The sequence below is a fragment of the Pteronotus mesoamericanus genome, unplaced genomic scaffold, assembly GCF_021234165.1.
Source record: "Pteronotus mesoamericanus isolate MK-2021 breed Mesoamerican mustached bat unplaced genomic scaffold, CSHL_Meso_final contig_94, whole genome shotgun sequence".
Taxonomy (NCBI): Eukaryota; Metazoa; Chordata; class Mammalia; order Chiroptera; family Mormoopidae; genus Pteronotus; species Pteronotus mesoamericanus.
In genome coordinates, this window is record NW_026555285.1 from 33,409,379 (window position 1) to 33,435,277 (window position 25,899).

Below are 25,899 nucleotides of genomic sequence, written 5' to 3' on the forward strand. Positions count from 1 at the left end.
ATGTATGAGTATGGCTGAAGAGTCCTTGGATTATGGATTCTTAAATCTCTTAGTACCAAGAGGAAAACAACAACAAAATATTTTAAGGATACCTCTAATCTCACTGATGATAAGTGTTTTAGAAATGTCCTGGAGATGGATCTTCCTGTATCGTCCTAGGCCTGGTGAGTAATAAGAGGAAATGCTGGTTAATGGGTGGCAGGTCCCCAGGTGTTCTTGGAATGCGTTCCCTCCCTCCACTTCTGTTTCTGCCTGGTGTGCCTGTGCACCAGCCCGTGCCTGCGCGAAAACCGCACAACAGGAAAGACCAATCAAGGACGGCGATCTCCGCCTCCCCGCCCCACCCTCGCCTTTTGCCACCGCCCACTCTCCGCGGGCGGACAACCTACACAGCTCCCGGTGACTTGCCTTACTTTTCCATCTCCTCCCACCCGACCAACGCCCCCTCCACTCGCGCCGCGGATGGGACGCCGGAGGACCCAGCAGGCATGCGCGACCATCCCGAGCATGCTCAGTAGCGCGCGCGGCGCCCCGGAGCTTCACCGACCCGCTGCTGACGCGGAGGTCTCCGCGGATGCCGCGGGAGCGACAGGAAGTGAAGCGGCCTGTCCCGGTGACCGCGGAGGCAGAAACAGGGGCGGAAGGGACCCTGCGGCGACGTCGTCGTCGACAGGGGTGACGGAGGGGGCTGAGCACCTGGGGGACTCGCCGGCTCGGAAGCCGGATCCCGACCCGGGCAGGATGGATTATCATCAGCCGGGGACTGGCCGCTACCAGGTGGTGAGTTCTCGGCCCTCGCCCCGGCCCCCTGAGCCCCTGGGGGCTCCAGGATTGTCTTCGGCCGTGCCCCCGAGAGTCCCTTTTTTCGGATTATTCCCGGGGGGGACGTGCTGGCTTTTCTTTTCTCTCTTTTTTTTTTTGGTGGGTCTTCTGGCCAGACCTGCGTTCTTTACGTCTCCTGTGGAGCCTGTCTCTGCACTTCTTTGAGATTCTTCCCTCCCGATCTATCTCCTAGCTCCCCACCCCCCATCCACACCCTGTACCCATCTGTACAATATCCCCGTCATTAAAACTTATGTCTGTTTTATTTCTTACTTTCTCGATCATTTCCTCATTCCCTGACTCAGACACTTCTGATATATACCACTGGATTGTCTGCTGGAAATGGTAGGGAGTTCACATACCTGCTGGGAAGGTGATCGCCATCATAAATGGAGTGGGGGGAGGGGAATGAGATGTAAGCATTACGTAGGGTCAGTTGTGGACTTGGCCAAAAAAGCAAAACAAAACAAAACAAACCCGCGGGGATTTAAAGATTGCAACTGTAGAGAGTAGTGGTGCTGATTTGGTCTCTCAGCTCTAGTTAACCTTGTCATTTTGTCCTTTTCCATTTTGTTAGTACATGTTGAAAGTGACTGTTCTTTTTTTCTATCCTCACTTTTTCCCCCTATGTGGGGAAACAGGGCGTTTTACTAGAAAAATGCTAATCTTGTTAGAAAAATAATTTTTCATTAAGTACAAAGTTTTCCAGTTTAACCACATAAACCTTTGTATGCTGTAATGAGGGAAAAGTGTTCCTCGTATCTTCAGTGTCACATTTTCTAATATACAGGGTCTGGCAGAAATAAGGCCTGCTTGAGTGTGGTTGGTCGGGTAATAATATGGGTGTAATAATTTATAGTTTTAATTTGAACATTTCACCAAAAACATCATATAGTGTGCTTGAGTGTGATATTGTTATGTTACAGAATTACATGCTTATGATTTTGTGATAAGAGATTTTGTAGTAAAAAAGGGGCATTATTTGTGCTGGATCTTCTATTTTTCCCTCTATTATTCTAGTGGTATCATTGGAACCCCCATTTAAAAGGTGGACTCAGCAGTAGTTGACTATTTTGTTCCAATTGATGAGGTAATTAATAGTACTGTTTGTGACATTTTACAAATGCATACATGTTAGTGGAGAGTTCATCTTTCAAATCTATTTGCACATGTGAAACTTATTTGTGAACTAAGAATTTCAGTTAATAAGTGCATTTTGACGAAAATGAACACTACTCAAAGATGAAATCCCAGTGTAAGTTTGCATTTTTCTACGATAAAAGCTCCTGGTGCTTCCATTTCACCTGGTTTACATCCTGTAAAACTTCCAAATGAGCCATATTCTGAATGCTTTGGAAATTTATCAGTTGTTTTTTTTTTTCAGGACAGTTTAGAAAATATTACCGCCAAAATGTAAGGCATTTTTCAAGTTGTCAGTGTATATGGGTTTGGTGGTTTTATTTTTTTTAAAGGCATTTTTTTTAAAGGCATTCTTATTTTTGCAGACATTAACAAAAAAAAATGCATTAAGTAAATATTGAATATTCATACCAGTGGGAATTGTTCCTTTTTGTAATCTCTTTTCTTTCCTGTTCCTATTTGTTTTCCTTAATGGCATTAAATGATTTGAATTCTTTCTCTTTGGGTGTTTTGCTTATCAGAATTAACTGTGTTCTCCTACGGAAGTCAGTACTCAAAATATTTTTTTAACCAATGTAACTGTGCCTTCAAATAATGTTATATTTTCACATTTGCTTCCAGTGCTTATGACTAGTTAAGACTTAATTATTAGTTTTTAAAAGTTTCTAATACCAAAGTATTGAAATTTGCTTATTCAGTTTTAAGGGGTTCCCCCCCACCTCTAAAACTCATTCAGAATAAGTGGAGAGTATCATTTTTTTAAATTTTTTTCATACTGGTGTGTCCTAGCATGACTGGGTGGAGGCATTCCTTCAGGGCAGAGGGCAGAATCAGTTCTTCTGAAGATTCTACTCACTTTAAGTAGGCAGGACATCAGTTTGTTTTCTTTGTAAGGCAACGTGTTTGAGAATCTTAGCATAGTTTAAATTTGGATTTTAATTTTTGTTGTTACATAGTAATTTCATCTGGTATTGTTGAAATGGCCTAATCAATAACTCTATGTATATGCCAGAAAAGCAGCTGAATTGGTTTCCAGTAGACTCTTTTATCCAGGGACCAATCTGCAACTGTGGCTTACATGGTGAACACAGTTTGTGTGGCTTCCTTTAGCTCTGTTAAAAAAAAAAAAAAAAAAGGAAGAGAAACTCTGGAAGGATTAATAACCTTGAGCAATAATGAATTTATGAATTTCAGTTGTAAAATTGGAGACAGGCAAGCGTGCTTAGGGGTGAAATGGTATGCAATGTCAATTTATCACATATTGAGAGAGTTTAAATTTAGCTTTCCATATTGGAAGGTTATTTATGATGCCTGGGTCCATCAGAATGACTCACTGCCATTAACGAGTGCACAGGTTTTTTTTGTGGAAAATGGCCTTTTCTGTGGTCTCTTCCCTTCCAATGTTAAGTGGGCCTGAATTTTGTTAAGTAAAGCAGTGGATAACTACAAAAAGCCTTGATTGTTACCTAATTTCAGAAAAAGCTGGGTATGATAGGTAGTGTCATTGTGTTATGGGAAATTCAGTTTTGTTTGGTAGGAAATGAGCAATGTTGCCAAACTATGAAGTGGTTGACATGGCCTGAAGCTGTTAGGCCACATTCTAACTTTGATGTTCTGTATTTTAAAGGATTATGTGCCTGTAACAAGCTGACTGCTAAGATTTCAAAGGTATTATTCTATGTAAAAGTTAAATTGGCACTGTATATTTTAACAGTAGTTTCCCAAACTGTATTCCAGAATGACGATAAAAGTCTTAGAAGATTTGTAACATGTGTTAATATAATAAAACATACATTTGCGTATCAAAACCATGAGGAATTATGAAAGTGATGGTTTGGATTTGTTTAACCCAGCTCTCCCTACACCTTGGCCACAGATTTTTAAAGAAAATTTTAAAATTAGGTTAACATTTCCAAATGTTAGTTTTCTATGAACATAATAAAGTATTCACACTATGAGGATCTAGATACTTTTTACTTTTGAAAAAATAAATGATTTAGAGAGAGAGAAAAAGGGACAAACATCAGTTTGTTGTTCCACTTATTGATGTATTCATTGGTTGATTCTTTTATGTGTCCTGACCAGGGATCAAATTTGCTTTTTTATTTGGAGAATTAGAGTTACCCTTGATTCGTCAGCTGGGAAGGACATTGACTATTAATGGTTAAAAAATGTGTTAAAGTCATCTGGGGTTATATTTAGGATATGCTGTTTACAATATGGCTTAGTTAAAGTCTTAAAGCCTCAGCTTTCTCATAGTAGTACCTACTTCATTAGGATTATTATGAGAACTATATAATGCAATATATGTAAAAGATGTAATATATGTAAAAGAGATATAGAGACTGATACATCAAAAATAAATATGAATAATGTAAACTATAAAATATTAAAAATATTTCAGTTTTTGCTGATGATTGATTACCTTTGTGTCTTGTTTTATTTAGCAACCTGGATATCAACTAGTTCTTTGTTTATATCAAGAGCTGAGAAAAGTCTTTAAGATTTTATTTTACCATATTAACAAGCTAATAAATTAGTATGTTAATGTTTCATGATTGCTGGCAGAACACAGGAGACTCCCCAGGTCAGAGACGAATGACATGATTATTACTCACAGCGTAGCAAGCTGCATGCTCATCAGCATGTTTGTGTAGGTTTTCCTTGCACTCAGGACCCATGAGGGTAATGGGTCTGGATGGATGCCCGAGGGGGCTGCGGCAGAGGAACACTGGAGCAAGGGCCAGGCACTTGTTGGCAGGCAGAAAACAATGTAGCAAACAACAAACAAGCTAGTTTACCTTTCCCTGGGAAGGCAGTTAACATAGTGTGATAACCTTGACCTTCTTTGTTGCCTATGTGACTTACTACAAGAATTCACTCAGTATCAGGAAATAGATAAGCTTTGAAGACTGTCACACTCCACAAGAATGGGCAGGGACACTCAGGCCCATGGTGGACTGCCTTGCCCAATAGAACATGTTCTAGAAGAGATACTGTTGATTTTAAGTGTAGTAATTTACTTTTGTTTTCCCTTTTAAAGAAGTTTTGTAGTCTTTTACTGTATGTTCTCTAGTGATTACCTTCTTTGCTTGGCACCACTCAGTTTTTTTGATCTTCACTTGTTTGTCTCCTTTGAACTTATCAATATTCTTTATCTGGTTTATATTCTTACCACACCCCTTTTACATCATCAAGATTGCCCATTGCCTAATGTAATAGATATTTTTCAGTTCTTGTGTTGCTTCTTTTTTTGTTACAGTGACACTTTAAGCTTTTTCCTTGAAGATCCTTTCTTATTCCTGATATGAAGAAATTTTTACTCTTCTTTGACTTTTCTTTTTCGGTGAACTTATTTTGTGCTTCTTAAATGTTGATACTCTCTGTGGCATGGACTATTGTGCTAACCTATTTACTACTTTCTTCCTTCATCTGACCATCTTCCAGTGTATCTTTCATGTGCACTGCATGAGTCATATTAGTGAAATCTTACTGACTTCTTCCTTCCTCTACATTTAATATTACATCTTTCAAATATATAGAAAAGTCAAAAGAATTGTACAGTTACCAAGTAAGGTCTACAGTTATTAACAGTTCTGTATTTGTATTACTGTATATCTATTCTTATTTTTTGATGCTTTCAAAGTAAGTTGCAGATATACATGTACATCATTATAAACCTCATGCTTATTGTTAACCTAGAGCTTAATATTTCTTTATGGTTTTCTCTTTGGGGTGAAGCTGATGTATAGTGAAATGCCTTACATGTCTTACATAAGTCTTACATGTCTATTGGGTGAGTTTTGATAAATGCATACACCTGTGTAACCCACATGACTTTTCAAAATATAGAGAAGGAATCAGCGTACTGAGTTACAACTTTTGTTTTGTAAATAAATTTTTGCTGTAACACAGTCATGCCTATTCATTTACACGGCAAAAATGAGTATTTGAGGCAGAGTCCGTAAAGTCTGAATCAATATTTGCTGTTACGCTCCTTACAGAAAACGTTTACTGACTGCCCGTATAGAATATTCCTGTCACCCTAGGAAGTTTCCTCATGGCCCCCCCCCCCGCCAACTCCTACCCACCAATAATTATTAATTTAATAATAAATTAATTAAATTTATTATTTAATAAATAAAATTACATTTATTTAATTTTATAAGAAACCACTAGACTTTTCCTCAAAGTAGTTGTATCATTTTGCACTTCTACCAGTGAATGAAAGTTTTGGTTGCTCCACCACCTTTCCAAAATTTTGGTATAGCCAGTCTTTTTAATTTTAGCCGTTCATGTGGGCTTATTGGAATTTTGAGGTATAAATTTCTGTTCTAAACATACACATTCCTTTCATTGACCTTCCTCTAATTTACAGTGCCATACAGTAGCAATTCCTACCACCCCACCCCCTTGATTTTTATGCACTGACTGATGGAGTCCAGGACCTACTTATTATTTGTTCTTCAACCATCATGTATTTTCTCTTTCCTGTTTACTTTTTTATGGTTTACTTCTCATCTAAGGTTCTATACCACACCCTTCTGGTTTGTTTGCCTCATAAAATCCTGTTCTTTAATGTAAAAACTTCTATGAAACTAATTGGAAGAGGGAGGCATGGCTAGTTTCTTGGATTTGTCATCTACATTAAGGCAGAAGAAAAATTGATACTCCCTATGTTAGAGAACTCGTTATATTTAACTATGTTTTTGTGTGTCTTTGTCCTTCTAAACTGGTGCTATTTCTCACAGGTGCTTCAGGGTTCTGTGAATGTCTGATTTTTACTTCATCTTTAAAATACTTTTTAAACTTTTAAAAACGATAATTGAGGAAATTCAGATGTGTTTTATACTAAGTTTTCACAATTTGAATACTAGTATTTTGTCAATTTGTGTTGCCAGGGTATTTTGTTTCTGAATGGATCCCAGATTAATGTTCTTTGGCTATTTCTATGCATCTAGTGATATTAATTGTAAAGATGTCATTGATTTGATTGATTGAGTGCAGCTCATTTTAAAAAATTATACAAATGAGTAAACTACACTGGCATACCTGAATGATGCTCAGTCAAACGTAAGCCAGTGCTTAGGCATATTTGAACAGTACACGATCTAGTAATGATGTGATGTTTGTGCAGTAACAAGTAAATGCATTGGCATTATATCATGAAAATACCACATTATAGACAGTTTATGTGCTTAGTTTATGTTTTAAGTACCCTCTTGTCAGATTTATGCTTAAGATAACATATGGGAGAAATTTTTAAGATATCATTAACTATGGGACAAAGGTCCTATAACTCATGTATTTACTTAATATATAGTAATTTATGCAGTATCTTCATCTTCCAAATTCTCTTTTAGGTGCTGGCAAACAAGACAGTTCAGTTCTTGTCTCGTGGCTAATACTTTGGTTGAGGAGAGGCAGATAAATGAGTAAGCATAATTTCAGATAATGATAGGTGGTTTAAAGAAAATGAAGCTGTTTGATGGAATAAATAATACATTTTCTCAATACTAGCGTAGTAGTAATGGAACAATAATGATTTCGCATTATGTCATGAATGCGCTGAGAACTCTGCTAAGTGCTTTGTACACACTAGCACATTTACTCTTAAGTTTAAATAACTATGGAATACATCCTGCTTACATTTATTAAGTGTAAATTTACTGACAAGATCATTGTAATTGAGACTAGTCTACCAACCATGTGGTTGTAAATCGTTCTATGTCTGTGTCTTCATGCCATGTTGTTATGGTTTCTCCAAAAGTTTGATCACTTAAGTGGAATTAAGGTGTGGTAAATGTTAAAGACATGCCAAGTGCAAGTTGGGAAATACTGCAGTAGTCTAAGATTTGCTCTCAGACTATTTCAAGATTTTGACTTGCTTGCTTTTAAGATCTGTTTGAACATGAACGATTTAATTTTTTTTCTTTTTAAATTGTGTTTATTCTATTTTGGTTGTCTCAGTTTTTCCCCCTTTGCCCTCCTACAATTTAATATTTTAAAAGTTTAGGAGTATGCTGTGGTTTAGATCGTCTATGGTGTTTCTCCAGAATTACCCATTACATTATGTAAAGAAATTGTGCTGTTTGGCAGAGGCTTTGAAGGGTTTGTACCTCATTACTAACTTTGAGGCTCTAAGGACTTGTCGCCTGTTAGCTCTGGGACTGAAGAAATCCAATAGTGGCAGTTTTTATAGAACATTAATTCTCACTTGGGTGGAGCTTTCATTTATATCAGCATGACTTTTTTTGTGTGATTTCCTCAAAAAGGGAAGGGTCTTGAAATAACCTTGAGATCCTTTTAAGTTTTTGTTTATAACTTAGAGAACAACATGAGTCTCTGTTTACCTCATCCCTTGCTTGATTTGTTACTGCACTGCCCATGAGCTATAAATATTTGAACTATAACACTGGTTGTTCCTTTGCCCCACCCTTGTTATCCACCACTTCAAACCGTGGTCTCTCTTGCCTTCTGTATTTTGAACATATTCTTCCCATTTTCTCTTCTCTCCTTCCCTCCTCCAGGACTAATACCTATTCTTTATTCAGGTCTGTTTAGATGTTCTTTTCTTGGGCAAACCTTTCCTCACCTTCTGCCTCCCTGCCTCCATTTCCCACCTTTAGTGCCAAGTTCTGGGTTCTTTTAACACTGTGCGCTCTAACATAGCATAGTCCTTATTCCATGGTACATATTTTGTAAACTCTGTGGGAAGTAGGGTTTAGTTCTGTCTTGTTTATGACAGTATATAGTATAGTTTTGGTCCCACTATAAGTGCATAGTAAACAGTACTTATTGAAGAAATAAATGAATGCTTTTTTCTGAATGATTTCAAGAGTATGCATGAGGTTACTGGTATATAATGTTTATAAAGTGAACAGTTTTCTAGAATTATATAATATAAAAGTAGCTATGTCTTGGATAACTTATACAATGTTGATATTCTTGATATCCATAATTAAGGCATGCATTTTGCTTTTAGAGTAGTGCCAAGGAATCTGCTTACATGAATTCTGGTATTACATAATTCCCCATCTGATTGGTCGCTCACTGTTGCAAGATATTTACCCGTGGTTAGGTTATTTGGTTTACCTATGGAAAGAAGGAAAAACTGTTTCCAGATGTTGTGGAAGTGTAGTTAGTGATCATTTTTTAGCCTTCTAATTTTATAGCAGATTGTCCAAAGGAGAATCTGTTTAAGGTTATGCAGCAAAGCTTAAAGGGCAAATTTTATTTTGTTACTTGTAAAACTATCAGTTGAGTTAAAGTCAAAGATCCTGGGAAACAGTGCTTTCATTATAGGGAATATCCTTTTATTTATGATGAAGCCAGACCTGGAGAGCATGGATGGTATAGTGTGAGTCCGATAGTCGCCTGGCCAGAAGGGGGACCCAGCTGATGCCCCAGTACCCACAACCCATCATCAATCAGTGGGCTGAATTCAGCTTTTCGATAAGTTTTCTTTCACCAGCATATAAATATATTTTTTTAAAATCAAAATACTGCAGATAGAGTTTCAAAAGTGAGAGTACCAAAAGACAGGTAATGAGAAAGAGCAGTTTTCTTTTCCATCCCTATTGTCCTTCAAGTCTTTCTCCTCAAAAGAAAACAATCTTTAACTCTTTTTAACTGCTTTAATTCAGTATTTAAAAAAAAAAATATCCTCATCAGGGGATATATTTATTGACTTTTAGAGAGAGGAAGGGAAAGAGAAAAACATCGATTGGTTGCCTCCTGTACATGTCCTGACCCAGGATTGAATGTGCAGTTTAGGTATGTGTCCTGACTGGGGTTTGAACTGGAAACCTTTTGGTGCACGGGATGACGCCTCAACCAGTTGAGCCACCCAGCTAGGGCTTAACTCTGCATTTTTAATATACGTGTATAAGTATCTTCAGCTACTTGTTGATTTATTTATTTTACTTTTCTTTTTTTACATGTCCTGCTTTCCCTTGTCACATCATGATCTTCATAGTCACACCTGTTGGGTTCAAATCTTGGCTCCTTACTTAGGAGCGCTATAACCTTGGGCCGGTTACTTAGCCTCTCTGCGCCGTGTCTTCCTCACCTGTAAAGTAAGGACAGGGTAGATACCTACCTCATAGCATTATTGTGAGGATTGAATGTATGGAAAGCATCTAATTTTTAGTTAAATAAATTAGTATTTACATTTTCTGACTATAAAAATACCATTCACAACTGAGTCAGGTAGTGTATTTTGTATAACTTTAAATTTTTTCACGGAGTTGCCTAGTTTTAAGTCTTTATTTTTCTGTGTATCTGTTGTTAATTCTTTGCATATCCTCTGGTGATTTTTCAAAATTTACTCTTCACCTATATTTTTTGCATGGTCAAATGCATCAGATAATTATGAGTGACTTTATTTTGTTCTTTGAAGACAGTCTTTGTAGAGCCCTCCATCCTCACCTTTTCCCTCTGTACTGTTTGCTCTGTAGGCCCGATGTGCTTGCCTTCATCACTTTACTTTGTGGAGCCTCTATTTCTTGAAGTCTCAGTCTTTCTCTGCTTTTGGTTCACACCCTACTATTAGTGGGACTTGTTTTCAATAGGTTTCTTAAGAAAAGATGTCTGGGGGTTGAAAAATAAAATAAAAAAATAAAATAAAATAGTATTGAATTTGTTGGCATCAAGTTCATAATCTCTTACCATTTTAGTGTTTTTATGTCTGGTGGTGACCCCTTTTTCATTTAGGGATAGTGGTAATTTTTGTCAGTTTTGTTTATCTTTTCAAAGAACCAGCTTTTTGTTTTGCTAATTGTCTCTGTATTCTATTTTACTGATTTCTGCTTTTACCTCATTTATTTACTATTTCCTTTTTTTGTGGTTTAATTTTTATTTTCTAGCTTCTAATGGTGGAAACTTAGTCATTGATTTTAGACTTTTTCTCCCTAATAAAACCATTTTTCCCTAATATAAGCATTCATGTAACAGCGTTTTTGTTATGTCCTGCAAAGTTTGATATGTTGCATTTTTTAAATTCAGTACAGATGTTTTCTAATTTTATGATTTCTTCTTTGAACCATACATTGTTTAGAAATGTGTTAAATTTCCATTTATTTGGGATTTTTTAAAGATAATCTTTTTAAGTAGGAGAATACAGTCACTGTAATCTCATTCCTTTTAAATTTACTTAGACTTGTTTTATGGTCCATTATATTTATCTTGGTGATGTACTATGTGCATTTTAAAATTTATGTATTCTGTATCGTTGCTGGATATAGTATTCCATACATGTCAGATCAAGTTGATTCATAGTATTGTTCTTACCTTTGTCTTTACTGATCCTTGTTTTTGTGTTAGTCTATTAGTTGCTGAGTAACGGGGTGTTAAAATCTGCTATGATTGTAGCGTTATCTCCCTTTACATATCTCAGTTACTTGCTTCCTAAATTTTGAAGCACTCTTTATAAAATGCGCCCTCTTCATCTCTGGTAATGCTTTTTGTCTTCAGGTCTATTTATTCAATATCAAAATACCCGTTCCAGCCTTATTTTTTGCATGGCATATCTGTTTCTGTCTACTTATTCCTTACAACCTGTACGAATCCTTTAAGTATGTTTTTCTGGGTAGCATATAGTTGGATTTGCTTTTTTTTTTCCACTCTGATATCCCTCCCTGCCTTTTAATTGGAATGTTTGTATTTAATGTAATTATTGATATGGTTGGTTTCTGCCATTGTATTATTTCCTGGGTTTCTTTTCCTCTTTTTACTCTTTTCTGTGGTCTTTTGGATCATTTGATTTAAAATTTGTTTTTCATTTCCCCTTACACTATTTCCATTGCTGTTTCAGCTATTCCTCTCTACATTATTTTTTGCTTGCCAAGATTACAATAAATAATGAAAAGTTAGGATTGTATATTTAATATTAATGTCATCACTTCATATAAAATATAGAACTTTGTAATTGTTTAGGTATCTGTACCCTCTACCCTCTGCCAACCTTGCTCTTTAGTTGTCATATGTATACATTCATTAAAAACTGCAACAATGTTACAATTTTTGTTTTAAATATTAACACACTTTAAAATACTTAAGAAACATTTTTTTATATACATAAACATTTATCACTCCCTCTGCAGTCTTCATTCCTGAAGAAACGTTTCACTTTATTAAATATTTTCAGCCGTAAGAACTTCCTTTACCATTTCTTAAAGTGCAGATCAACTGTTAATTCTCTTACGTTTTATCTGAAATGTCTTTATTTTGCTTTTATTCCTCCCATATATAGATATATATTTTGAATGTAGAATTTTTGGCTTATTCGCTCAGCCTTTTAAGATATTGTTCCATTTTCTAAAAACCATGGTTTCTGCTGAGAAAGGTGTAGTTACTTGAATCATTGTTTCTCTGTATTAAATATATTGCTTTTCTGAGGCTTCTTTCAATAATTTTTTTAATGATGATTATTAGAAATTTTATTTTGTCTTGCCTACGTGTTTTTCTTTGAATTTGTTCTGTTTTAGCTTCACTGAGGTTGAATTTATAAATTTGTTTCCTTTACTCCTTTGAAGAATTATGGACATTATTTCTTCAACGTTTTTCCTGCTTTAGTCACCTTTTTTGTTTCCTTTGAGCCTCAGATTACATGGTAGGTTTTTTTTAGTGCATGTAGCTCTTTGTTTACTTATTTAATTTTCAACCCTTTTCTGTTCTTTCGAATGGTTAAGTTATTCATTGGCTTTTTTCTCTGTCATCTTCATTGTGCTATGGATCCCATCCATTGGATTTTTTTATGGCACATATTTTTTTTTAGTTACAAACTGTTTTTTTTTTTTTTTTTTTGGTTTCCTATTTCTCTGCTTCCCTGTCATTACATTAATGACAAGGTAATTTTGCTTTACTTCCTGTAATAGCAATAACAGCTTCTTTAAAATTCTTGTATGGTAACTATAATCTGAGTCACTTACAATTAGCATCTCTTGATTGCCTTTTCCCTGGAGAATGATTTATATTTCCTAGTATTTTGTATTTCTAGGAATTTTGGATTTTATCCTGGATCTTCTGAGTGTTGTGCTATGATCCTCTGGAAAATGTAGACGTTTTGTTTTAGAGGCAGTCAGCTCAGCTTTGGGTTCTAAGCACTATCTCACATACTGTTCAGTGGTTCAAATCTAAGCTCAATTTCTTGGGTCTTTGCTAATCTGTTTTGGGAAGTCCTACACATGCATCGCCAAGGATTAGTGATTGCCCTTTACTTTCTGCCCTGCCCAGGCTCCACTCCAGGCTTCCTCTGGCTGAAATAGCAGGGCTTTTTACTGGGGTTTGAGCAACCTAAGCTGCCGTCTGTCCCCCCAGTTACGGTTCTACCTGAAGAAGCAGAGCTGAAAAATGAAAAAAGAAAAAAAGGGGAAACTCTCATCCATGCAAGCTGCTGTTCTCCTAGTTATAACGTCCCTCTACATTCCTATTTTTCTCAAAAAGTTCAGAATGCATCAGAGTGTTGTTTTTTGTATTTTGTTTCAAGTATGTAGTTGCTGTCAGTGGAAGGGTTGGACTATAGGGGTCTACGCTGTCCTCCTGGAACTTGAGCCAACTGTAGCCTTGAGATTTTTGTTTTTCTACTCCCTGCATTAACTTTCCTCCTAATATTTTTGTTTTGTTTTTCTTTGCTGTTGGAGGTGTTTTTATTTTCATTTTTTAAATTTGGGTGTTTCTTCTCTGCCTCTTTATGTACTATGAATCGTGCTTCAGTGCTTTTTTTGACTTATGGATTGGTGGGCTTCGGTGTTATGTTATTTCTTGGTAAGCCAGCCTTTTTTTTGAGGGCTTCCCAAATGTCAGTGTCTACAGTTTAGTTAGGAAGCAGTGGCAGGAGTTTAGGTAAGGGATAATGGTGGCTTAGATTAGAGCAGTAGCATTGAAGAGAAGTAGGTGGGTAGATTCAAATATGTGTGTGTAGTGTACTTACAGCATCGGAAGTAATCATAAGGGTAATCTTGTGGCACGGTAGATTACTACATGTAAATTTTTATTGGAGGCATCTTGAAATAGAAAGAGCCTGAATTTAGCGAGCTCACCCGTGCCCTTTCCTTTCCTCTCTGCTTTCCCCACAGGCGTGCATCTCCTAAACTGTAAGGGTCCCCACGAGACTTGAAACCAGGGGAGCAGTGGGCAGCGGCAGCTCATCCTAGGCTAACCCCCTGAACCTGTCTCCCCTTCTCTGACTTCTCAGTGAGCTAAAAACAGCCCCGCCTCAGCTCGTTCTTCCCCGTCACAGTGCTGGGGAGCCAAAGCAGCCCTGCCTGCGCCGTCTCCTTTTGCTGCTTTCCTGAGCCCGCCCTTGTCTCACTGTCCCTGGCTTTAATAAATGAACTCTCAAAATTAAAAAAAAGAAAAAGAAAAGAGCGAGCCTGAATTTAGAGACCGTAAAATCTGATTTGAATGTTTCTTTGCCCCTAACTAGGTGTGTCAATTCAGTTATTTAATGTTTTTTCCATCCCACTCACCTCAGAGGGTTATTATTATAGGGACTAAAGTAGATGATACATGTAAAGTGCTTTTTAAAAAAAACCAAACCAAACCTAACATTTATTGGGTTTTTACCATATCAGGCATTCTGAGTATGTACAGGTGTTAATATTTCTACTCTTTACACAAACTATATGAGAAAATAAACCCTCCTTTGTAGTTGATAAAAATGAGGCCCAGGCAGGTTGCAGAGTAAGTGCTGGAACCCAGGTCTGAAGTTAGAAAAGCTTATTCCAATGCCTGTGTACTGAACCAGTAGGCTGCTTATTCTTAGTCTAATGTTAGGGATTGAGCAGCCTCAGAAATATTTGTGCCAGTATTTTTTTTCATTTATCTGTACATAAGGACCTTGTTAAAAGCAAAAGTAATGTATAATGAAATACCTTCACATCGTTTTCACTGTTTTAAGTATGCTAACTAAAGTTTCTCTTTAAAGCAAAGTTGGCTCTAAAAATGTAAAGTTAAAAATTTGGATTACCAGGTTTTTTTTCCTTCTCCAAAACTACTTGGTAAATTTGTTTATTTTATTTTATTTATTTTTAGAGGGGAAGGGAAGGGCAAAGGGAGAGAAACATTGATTGGTTGCCTCCTGGACTCCCCCAACTGGGGACCTGGCTCGCAACCCAAGCATGTGCCTGGACTGGGAATTGAACCCGTGACCTTTCGGTTTGCAGGCTGGCATGCAGTCCACTGAGCCATACCAGCCAGGGCTAAATTTGTTTTATTATGTGTGCTGGCAGTTGGAATTTGTATACCAAAGAAATTGGAATTTGAGTATGAGCTTCTCTCTGAATACTGTTTTTGCTGTGGTTTCTTCAAAGGCACAAGTTATAATATATTTTTGTCTTGTGCATCTTTACTTCTAGTGAAAATCAATGCAGTAATGGAATTCACATGTGTAAATTTTTACTGGAAATTGCTAGTCCTGTCAAATTTTATAGAAAACCTTGGCATACCATTGTTTTTGTTTGACTAGTGCCTTTAGAAATGTGGCATTATAGTGGTCATTATAGTGTAAGAATAAGAATCATTTAAATAGGAATAAAGAAATATATAAGTATTATTTATATAGGACTAAATATATATGTACACGTGATTGCTAACTTTTCGAGAGCAAAACAAAGAGAGAATGTATGTGTGTGTATTTGGCTTCTGATATTATGAAATTATTCAGCTTATGGTACACATTTATCAGCCAACTTTTGAGGGTTGTTTTGGCGTATAACACTTTGATGGATGAGCCCTTTAACTGTTGCCTGCAGTGGCATCTTGGCACTTGCTATGCTTCCTGGATGAATCATCAACAACAGCCTGTCTTAGTAATTGATACTACTGTATTTAGTTTTGCTTGAGGATTCTGTTCTTAGCTTCTCTGTGTTTGCTGAGGGAAGAACAAAACTTTCTCTGAAGTAAGGTGGTATTTCAGGCCCGGTCCTCCTTGACTCCCTGGTTTACCTACAATAGAGTATGTAAACTTTTATTTCCCTTTATTCCCCATGTTGCAGCCTTTGCCTCAGAGCTCCTAGTTGTTAGAAGCTCAAAGTTCTAGGGCTTGGTGAGTTGGGATTTGTACCTATTTCCTGCACTGAATGTAGTACTAGAATATATTAGTCATTTAGTAAAGTTGGTTGAGTGACTGATTGATAACTGACTGACTGAATGAAAATGAATGCATCACAGAAAGATCAGGCTCAAAGACCCAGTCAAGGTTATGCAGCTAGGAGGCAGTAGATTAGTATCTTAAATTAGATCTTCTGACATCAGATTATTTTCTTTTCTAGTCATGTATAACAATTACCTGATCATCTAAAAGAGTGAAACAAACAAGAGAGTACACCATACTAATTTTTTAAATGACAAATGAATGCTTGAAATTGTAACTTCAACAATATTACATGGACTTAGTTGCCTTATGCCATTGCGAATGAAACCAATTATACACCATTTAGCTTCTATCCAGTCTGTATGTTGGGGCAGTCCTCACAGCTCTGGATTCAGTTTTAGGTAAGACAGCAAAAAAGGCAGAGGAAAATCAGGGCCTCTATAAAAGAAACAATGAAGAGACAAAGGTAGGAGGAAAAGCAGAAGAGAATAGTTCTCTGGAAGCTAAGGAAGAACCAGTTAGAACACACACAGCTGTGTTGAATGTATTAACGATTTTTGGTGGAGTGGGGACTGAAAAATGGCTTTTGGGCTTAACAATGAGAAGGTCAGTGTTCTTAGCAAGAGCTGTTGGAGTGAACGCCTGGTGGTAATGGATTAGGGAGAAAAAGAGCATTGAAAACGCACAGAATGATGATAGATACGTATTTTTTTCCTCCAGGTTGTTTGTCACTGAAGGGAAGAGGGAGGGATGGAAATAGTTAGAAAAGCACTAAAAAAAGTTTTTTTTAATTTTAGCTGGGGGCAGGTTTTTTCCTTTTTTAAGTATGGCATGAATAGAGTATATATGTGGGTAGAGAGAAAGAAGTTAGTGGAGAAAAAGGAGAGATGTTATTTAAAGGAAAAATGATCCTTTGGCAGGCAGGATCTTCTCCGTACAGTTGTCTGGCATTTAGGAGCAAAGAATATAAGTTAGGCTGGATGCCATAATGATAAATTTAGAGATGCAGGGGGAGATAAGTTGGAGGAATGTTTGCTTGAAAACCTGTTTTCCTCTGTGAAGTAGGAAATGAGTTTCATGGTTGGAAGTGGGGAACAGGAGAGCGGTGGAGCTGAAACACCTGTCCTGGTGATGACTGGTTCCCACAGCAGCGCTGGGATCAGAAACTAAATTTGTACGGCACCAGTCTACACAGCGGCGGACGTGCTTTCCTCCTTCTACCAGGAGGTGGCAGGCAGACTTGTCCCTCATTGGGTCCCAGTGGGGTAGATGTGGTGGAGGATATGGGAACTAGGAAATTGAGGGTGAGTGTCGTGGAAATTTTGCATTTTATAGTCTAGGCTACGTTGGCTAGAAACTAACCAGGTGTCAGCAAATGGAGGGCCCAAAGAATAGACAGTGGAAGCAAGGGAGTGAGAAAGGTAAAAAGCCAGTAGGTTGTGACCGGGAAGTAAAATGTAGAAATATAATATTTTCTAGTAGAAGCAGTTCCAGATCAATTCAGGGAAGAACTGATGTAATTACTGGACCACTCAGCTCTGGATATTATTACTACTTCCTGTCTTATAGTGGAGGTGGTAAGTTGGTTTATCCATATTGTATTATATATGGTAGGATTTAAGGTTGAGGAGGTAATATTGGGGGTATAGAGCTGGCTTGTAAGTCTCCTTCACTGGGCATTGTTCGCTCTTGTGAATATTGATAAGATCAGGATGAGAAGAGGGCTTCGCAGGCTATATGGACACTGCGTACTTGAGAGAGGCTCTTGATCTAGAATTGGCAACTTCAAGAAAGTCTTCCTTGGCTTCTTGTTCCCACATAAGGGGGACTTTGTGCAAGGATTAACATCCTTGTCTTGGAGGCCTTTGAGGACTATAGTGCCATCCAAGGAAAACTGCATTTTGGTTAAAAGTGGAAATATCAATTTGTAAAGTGACTGAAGGTATAGAGGTTTTTAATGATCATGTTAGGCTTCTAAGCAATAGAATGGAACTTGTTAGAAGCTGGACTTTAGAGTTTTCAGTTAATCTGTTTGTTTTTATACAATATATTTTTCTATTCCCTTTTCATATGTCTTACTTTGTCTTCAACTTTACTTTAAAATAATTTTAGATTTAGAAAAAAGTGAGGAAAATAGTACAAAGAATTCCTATATGGCATTCATCTAGTTCCCTTAAATGTTGACATTTTATCATATTTGCTTTGTGATATTCTCGCTATACACATGAATATATGTGTATATGTATATATACATGCATACACACTAGCATATTACAAAAATGTTTATCCTCACCTGAGGATATGTTTTTGTTACTTTAGAGAGAGAGGAAGGTAGAGGAGAGACAGACAGATAGGCACATCGATGTGAGAGAGAAACATCAGTTGGTTGCCTCCCACACGAGCCCAGATCCAGAATCGAACTCATAACTTGGGTATGTGCCCCGATCAGGAATCAAACTGCCAACCTTTCGGTGCACAAGATGGCACTCCAGCCCCTGAGCCACCTGGCCAGGGCCACATTTTCATTCAGTCAGTCAGTGACATTTTTTCCTGAAACATCTGACAGTAAATGGCAGACATGTTATCCCTTCACATCTAAATATTTCAGTATGTATTTTCTAAAAACAAAGACATTCTCTTACAAGCTACAGTGCAGTTATCAAAATAAGTAATGTTGAAACACCGTAAACTATAAACATTTCATCACTTTCTCTACTTACGCCTTTTATAACAAGCAACCCCCCCATCGCCCTTTTTAAGAACAGAATCTGGTCCATGATTAGATATTGTGCCTAGCTGTTGTGTGTCTTAGTATCTTAGGTTGGTTTTTTTTGTTTTTTGGGGTTTTTTTTAGATTTTATTTTTAAAGAGAGGGGAAAGGGTCGGGGTGGGGGGTGCGTAGGGGAAGAGAGAGAGACTCATTGATGTGCCAGAGAAACATCAGTCCGTTGCCGTTCACACTCCCCCAGCTGGGGACCTGGCCCGCAGCTCAGGCATGTGCCCGGACCGGAATTGAACCGGAAACCTTTTGGTTTGTGGGACGACACCCAGCCCACTGAGCCACGCCAGTCAGGCCAGTATCTTAGTTTCTTCTAATTTGGAACAGTTCTTTAATCTTTTTTTACTTTTTATGACGTTAATGTTTTGGACAGATTCACGTCAGTAACTTTGCAGTATACCCCACAAGTATTCTTTTAAAAAAATTATACTTTTGCCCTGGCCAGGCGGCCCCACTGGTTGGAGCCTTGTCCAGTACCCCAAAAGGCTGTGGGTTTGATCCCTGTCAGGGCACATACAGAGGGCAACTGATGGATGTTTCTCTCTCATAGATGTTTTTCTCTCAGGGAGGAGACATGTTTCTCCTCCTTCTTCCCTCTCTAAAAATCAATAAAAACATATCGGGTTAGGGTTAAAAATGAAAATATGATAATTTTAGAAATCATTGGTTATTATTGCCTAATAGAGTTATAGCTGTGGTGGATGGATGTCAAATGGTGATTTCCTAATTCTGCCATTTGTTCTACATTTATTATTTTGAATTCCATAAGGAAGAACTTTTCCTTGCCTCCAATTTTTTTATTTATATCAGGAATTCATGGATTTTTATTTTATTCTATTGATTATAATCTTACATCATCTATTTTGAAGCTCAGGTCATTCCAGATTTGACTGGTGGGAAAGTCTCTTTCAACTATCTGTTATTATGTCCTTGCGACATGTCTCTATTATTTTGTACTTTCCTACCATATAGCATTTAGGTATTGAGAAGGTATCTGATTTTTAGAGTGTAGTTTGGATTGAGGAAGCACTGTTTACACTTATACATAGGGCTGCAATGGAAGAAAACCAACACAACATTTATTATTGTGCTGGGTGCTTAGGGAGCATTTTCTCAAGAGTTGTTTGTGGAAAGTTTACAGAGTCCTCCGTCAGCTGGGTTTTCGAATAAACCATTTGGAACATTAGTGGCATGTTGCTCACAATGTTACTTTGCCATCCGTACAGTTGGAGCCCTAAGGAGTAGGTTGTATTACTGTGAAAACAAAATGCCTTTGTAGATTATGTAGATGAATATATTATGTGATCAGTAACTAAAGGCAAAAGGGCACCATGAATAAAAGTCTTGGTAGAAGGGAAAGAGACAAAAAGTCCTTTTGTACCCTTTTGACCTCTACAATGATTTTCATTAGAAAATCATCACACTAAAAAGGGATGCATGTTAATATTAATTTATGTATTGGTACTGTTAACTGATTGATGGAAAATAACAGACAGGAACATATCTGGGTTTATGTACCTGACTTTCTTTTCTTGTAAAGATAATAACATTTTTAAAAGGTTATTGAATGGATGTGGAGTCTGTGGTATTTTATTTTTTTAGTATCAATGAGAAATTTTACAAATGTTTTCTAACTTATAGAAACTTATTCCTTTAAGCATTGATAGAAATCTCTTTAATATATCACATTCTGCCTTACATTAACAACAAACAATGTTTTTTACTTTTATCCCTGTTCTAGAGAACTTGGAACAATATAGAAAAGTAAAAAAAAAAAAGCAAATAACCCCCCACACATACAAAAAAACAAGTTGTAGTGGTACCCACTTTTGTCTGTGTTCCTTTTGAAACTTTTGTCGTGTTTAAAATTGTAATAATATGATTTATACACACACAACTTTGTTACTTCTTTAACACTGTATCATGAGCACTTATTATATCATTAAATATCCTTTTGAAACACCATTTTAAATGGCTGTATAATATTCTATTATATTGATACTGTGTTCTATTCTATTTTGGATGAATAGATCAAGGATTTTCAGTTGGTGTGCCCTGAGAATTTTTAAAACATGCAGCACCTGACTATTTAAGGCCACTGACCTCTTTTCCCTTAGATGTCAAATAAAAAAATGACAACAGACAACACAACAGCCATCTGGTGTGAATAAATCAAAAATTATTTTTTGTGAGGTTGGCAAAAAACATTTTTTGGTGTGCCGCAGAATTTTAGTAATTAGTTTATTTGAGCCATGACATGAACATGGTTGGAAATTGCTGGAATAGATTGTTTCCAGTTTTCCGTTACAAGACAACAGCTTTATGAAAGAATCCGGTTTTAACTTTCTTGTTAGTTTCTTTGGGGTTGTCTTATGATGAGAATTACTGGGCTACAGGGTGTTTTTGTAATGACCTTTTTATTTTTATAAAAATGATATATACTTATTTTTTAAATTATAGGCAGTATTGGAGGTACAAAGAAAGAAGCAATATAGGTACTCAAGTCTTATCAACAAGAAATAATTTATGTTAACATTGTTGAACATCATTTCATTTGTGCTTATAGATGGGAATAAGGTTATAAGAATAGGATTATGCTATTTATGCTTTTTAAAATTAATAATTTTAAAATTGAATTTATTGGGGTGACATTGGTTTGCAAAACATTCTGCACACTGCATTGTGCGCCCATTGCCCTATTTATGCTATTTAAAAAATGAAAATGTGAAATGTGATTTCGTTTAAGTTTAACAGCAAGGAAGAAGAGAACTGCTGAATTCTAGATAAAGGTCTCTCCCCCCATCTCAGAGGCGTTAGGTTCTCTAGGATTTCACTGCAATTAAGGAAAGGCTTTAAAAATTAGTAAGAAACTGTAGTAATTTAAAACTGCATGTTTTAATTTTAGGTATTAGAGATTAAAAGCCTGCTGTCAAAGAGGTGGTGAGTGGAACTAATGATGCGTTGGCCAAAAAGTTCTTTTGGCGTTTTCTGTAAGATGGCTCCAGTAGTGCTTAGTTGTCTTTAACTTCATTCAAAACAATTTTGTTAGACTGTATTGTGGCAGCTGTCATATCTTTTTAAGAAACATCAAAATTGGTGAATTTTTGTGTAGCCATTTTAATATTGAAGATGGAAGGAAATACACAACATTTTTGGCACATTATGCTTTATTATTTAAAGAAAGGTAAAAATGCAACTGAAATGCAAAGAAGGATTTATTCAGTATGGAGAAGGTTCTGTGACTGATTGAATGTGTCAGAAGTGGTTTGCGAAGTTTTGTGCTGGAGATTCCTCCCTCGACAATGATGCACCACGGTCAGGTAGACCAGTGACGTTGATAGAGACCAAATCGAGATGTTAATTGAGAAAATTAATGTTACATCATGCAGGAGATGGCCGACGTACTCAAAATATCCAAATCAATAAAGTTATTGGTGAAAATGAAAATTGTGTCTTTTATTTTATGGAAAAAACTAAGTGGACTTTTTGGTCAACCCGGTATATAAGACATTCTGAGGTAGGGATGAGGTCTTACACCTGAGAAGGTAATTGTAGGGCGAGCACATGTTCAGTAATTAGTTTGCCCTGCTATCTTGACAGTTAAAATGTCATTCCTGGTGATAATTTTTATTGTGGGCCAGCCTCCTAGTTTAAATTTTTCTAGGTGGTTAGGGGGCAGGCAGAAGTTTCTTTTGAGTCTTCAGGGTCTTGGTTGCCTTTAGCTCAATATGATCCGAGTAGCATCGAGGCACCTCTTGGGATGGCTTCATCTGAACCTCCTATACTGTGAATCTGTAGTGAAAGAGAGGGGGAAGGGATTTTAGGGAAACAATCACATGTTTACTATAGATAACCTAATTTCTTAAGACCACAGAATAGTCAATAATAAATACATCTGAACAAGTTGCTTGCCTTGTAAAGAAACAAAAACCTAAGTTAGTGGCCAGACTTGAAAAATGCACTATTTTAAAAGTAAACTTAAAATGTGTCATATGTAACACATATTTTGGTATAAAACAACAAAAGGTGATGTAATGGGGCACAGCCGGGGCCCCCACAAGAGTATTTGTAATGGGTTCCAGAAATTGGGGTGTCCAAGAACAATATATTCTCCCCACCCCAAGGCAGGCTGCCGTGGGGGATGGGAGCCTTGGAGCAAGGCCACTGAGAATCATTTTGCATGTTAGTAATAGGATAGCTTCATTCCTCATGCAAAGAGGGTTATTTTTTCACATCACTAAGGCTGATCAGGAAGGTTTGAAAGACTTAATGCAGCATGTATCTGGGAGAGGAAGGAGGAGAGACAGGGGCCTCCAGGAGGGACAAAGGGACACAGACTCTGGGGAACAGTGTGAAGACCACGTGGGAAGAAAGAGGGGAGAAAGGACTCTGGCTAGTGGGCCAGGAGAAGGTGCCACATAGTTTTGGATTAAGAGCGGGAGATCGTGGCGACCCAGTGGACCGTGCTGAGAACTGTGAGAGGCCTGCCTAGCTGAGCCCCGGGCTTCTGTTCTTTTTCTTCTGGAGGACGGTACCCCTGACTGGCCTGACTGGCCTAACTGGGAAAAGGGGGGAAGGCAGGACTGTGTGTGTTGGTGGGTGTTTTAAATGGTGGGTGTTTTAAAGGGATTTTGAGATTTAAGAGTGACATTTAGCCATTAATCAAACCTATATAACTTTTGAATAAATAGTTCTTTTCCTTTTCACCAAACTCTGCCATTCAGAGCCATAATTCCAAGGGCAGCAGGCAAAGAACCCACAAGTGAGGGACCCCGGGGAAGGAGGGGTTATTGTTTCGGTAATAGCACCTGAGCAACCACCCCCCACGGGTCCATTTGTTTGGTAACAGTGAGTCTGAACAGTTTTCTATGTTAAAAAATATAGGTATTTATGGCATACATACATTATGATCTCATGTTAAATTGATGTGAGCTGGATTGATAGGTTATGAGGGAACCTTGAGAAGGTAAATATAGGCTGGCAGGGAGCAGTGCCCTAAAGACAACTTTGGATGAAAGTATGCCAGGGTGCCAAACCAGTGCACTGAACTGTTTTTCTCTTCTTTTTTTTCTTCTCTCTTTGTTTCTTGTGAGGACTATGAGACCAGCAATCTTTGTTAAAATCATATTGACCTGTTGATAAAGAGGCATAATTGTACAGTAGATCTTTCTTAGTTAAGATCTGAGTAAGCTAGAGTATCTTTGATGTTTTATAAAAATTTAAGAATCAAGTATTGTCATTTAATTAAAGGACTATGAACACAGCTAATGAGTGTGCCATATAGAGCAGTTTGTATTCATTGAGAGAATTTTAGGGTCTTGCAAATTCACATTGCAGTTTTAGCATATAAAGAGATATTTAACTAGAAGTTGAATTCTTTTGGAAATAGAGATTATATAAAAATATTTACTTTATCTGTTTGGTTTATTTGTTCCTTAGAGGTCTTTGGGATGTGTGTATGCTCTCCTCCTTTTACTTACTAAGGTGATAACAGCTGGCTGCTAGAAACATCAAAATACTTGAGTTAACAAGGCTGTTCTCTCTCAAGACTTTCCATTTTATACTATTGGGATTGGTGACCGATATTGCATTTTCTTTAAATTTTAACCAAGGCTTAATTCAGCTACTTTGGAGCTTGCTTTTATTTTCACAGTGTTTAACAAGGCATACATAACCCCTACTTTCGTAGAGTTTTTATTTTAGCTGGGAAAAGAGATGGTAAATGAATGATTATATAAATAAACACTATTGTGATACATGCTCTGAAGAACGGGGTGCTTTTAAGCTTACATCAAAGAATCCTAATCTAATTTTGGGAGGTAAGAAAGGCTTTTCTGAGAACTAAATGTCAAGCTAATAGAAGTTAGCTAGGCAGTGCAGTTTGGGAAACAAAGAATTATATGTAGGCCAGAGCCCTGTTTTTGTTCGTGATTATATTTAATTTTAAGAAATAATGAATGGATATACAGGTCTGAAGCTCAGAAAAGCAGTCTAGTCTAGCAATATAAGCTTGGTCTATTTTAAAATAACTTCATTGCCTCACTAATTATCTTTCTCTTTATTTTCTTTAAAACATGCAGTTTTTGATTTGAGTTCTTTAAATATATTTTTTGTGTTTACAATTGCAGGGTATGTCATTTTTCACAGAAATTGCATATATATTAATCTACTAAAACTATTATAATGATGTTACATAATATTTTGAGAAAACTTTTTGTCATATAATATAGTGTGCACCATACCATTGTTGCTTCTGAGACATACCAAACAAGAAACTAAAGGTTTCATTTTATTGCATTTGGTTTTATTAAAAATTGAAAATTTCAAATTATGTTTAGGGTGAAATTCAAATAGAGAATGACGGACTATCATCCCCTTCCTACAGCTCTTTGCTCTTCGTTGTGTATCCTTCCAGAAATTTTGATTGCCCATATTTATTACAGAAACAATATCTCATTACTTTAAAAAATGCAATTATAATATGTATACTCTCTTACACCTTTCAGTTGACATCTTGAACAGAGAAGAACAGTTTAAAAATTAAACAAAACCCCTTACTTATTTAAAATAAAATTAGTTTTTCTCGATAAAATACCTCATGACACTTGGTTTTAAACAGTTTTTTTGCAAACTTGTTCAGGCTATAGAATGTCCAGAGCCCATGATGCTGTTTGTGGAACACCGTGACACATGATATTCTCTAATACTAACAAGAAGGTTTTTTTTTTGTTTGTTTTTTTTAGGAGAAATATGCCTGTTTTATATTATGAACTGTAACACCACTGCCAAAATTCTGTACTTTAAAAGAAGAAAACTAGGCATGATTTGCCAACTTGCAGGGTTTTTTTAAATTAATATTCATTTGTCGCTTGTATAGTCTTCCCTAATCGTTCATATTTTTGCTTTGTTATATGCTAGCTCTCATTAGTGGGAAAGTGTCCAGAGGCTGCAAAGGTTTAGTGTAAATAGTATTTGGGAAGAAAAAGAATTCTGTAGTGGTATTTGTGTATGCATGAAGAAGACTGCTGTGATTCACTTTTTAAAAAAAATTTACTGATTTTAG

At 36.8% G+C, this 25,899-nt stretch overlaps 1 protein-coding gene across 1 annotated transcript in view; it reads left to right on the forward strand.

Moving 5' to 3' along the window:
- The first annotated feature begins 462 nt into the window (after positions 1–462).
- The window catches only part of NDFIP2 (Nedd4 family interacting protein 2), a 61,502-nt gene continuing 36,065 nt past the window's right edge, over positions 463–25,899 (forward strand). The window contains exon 1 of the mRNA XM_054586466.1: positions 463–780. Coding sequence (XP_054442441.1) covers positions 463–780 — 318 coding nt within the window. The remainder of the gene's footprint in view (positions 781–25,899) is intronic.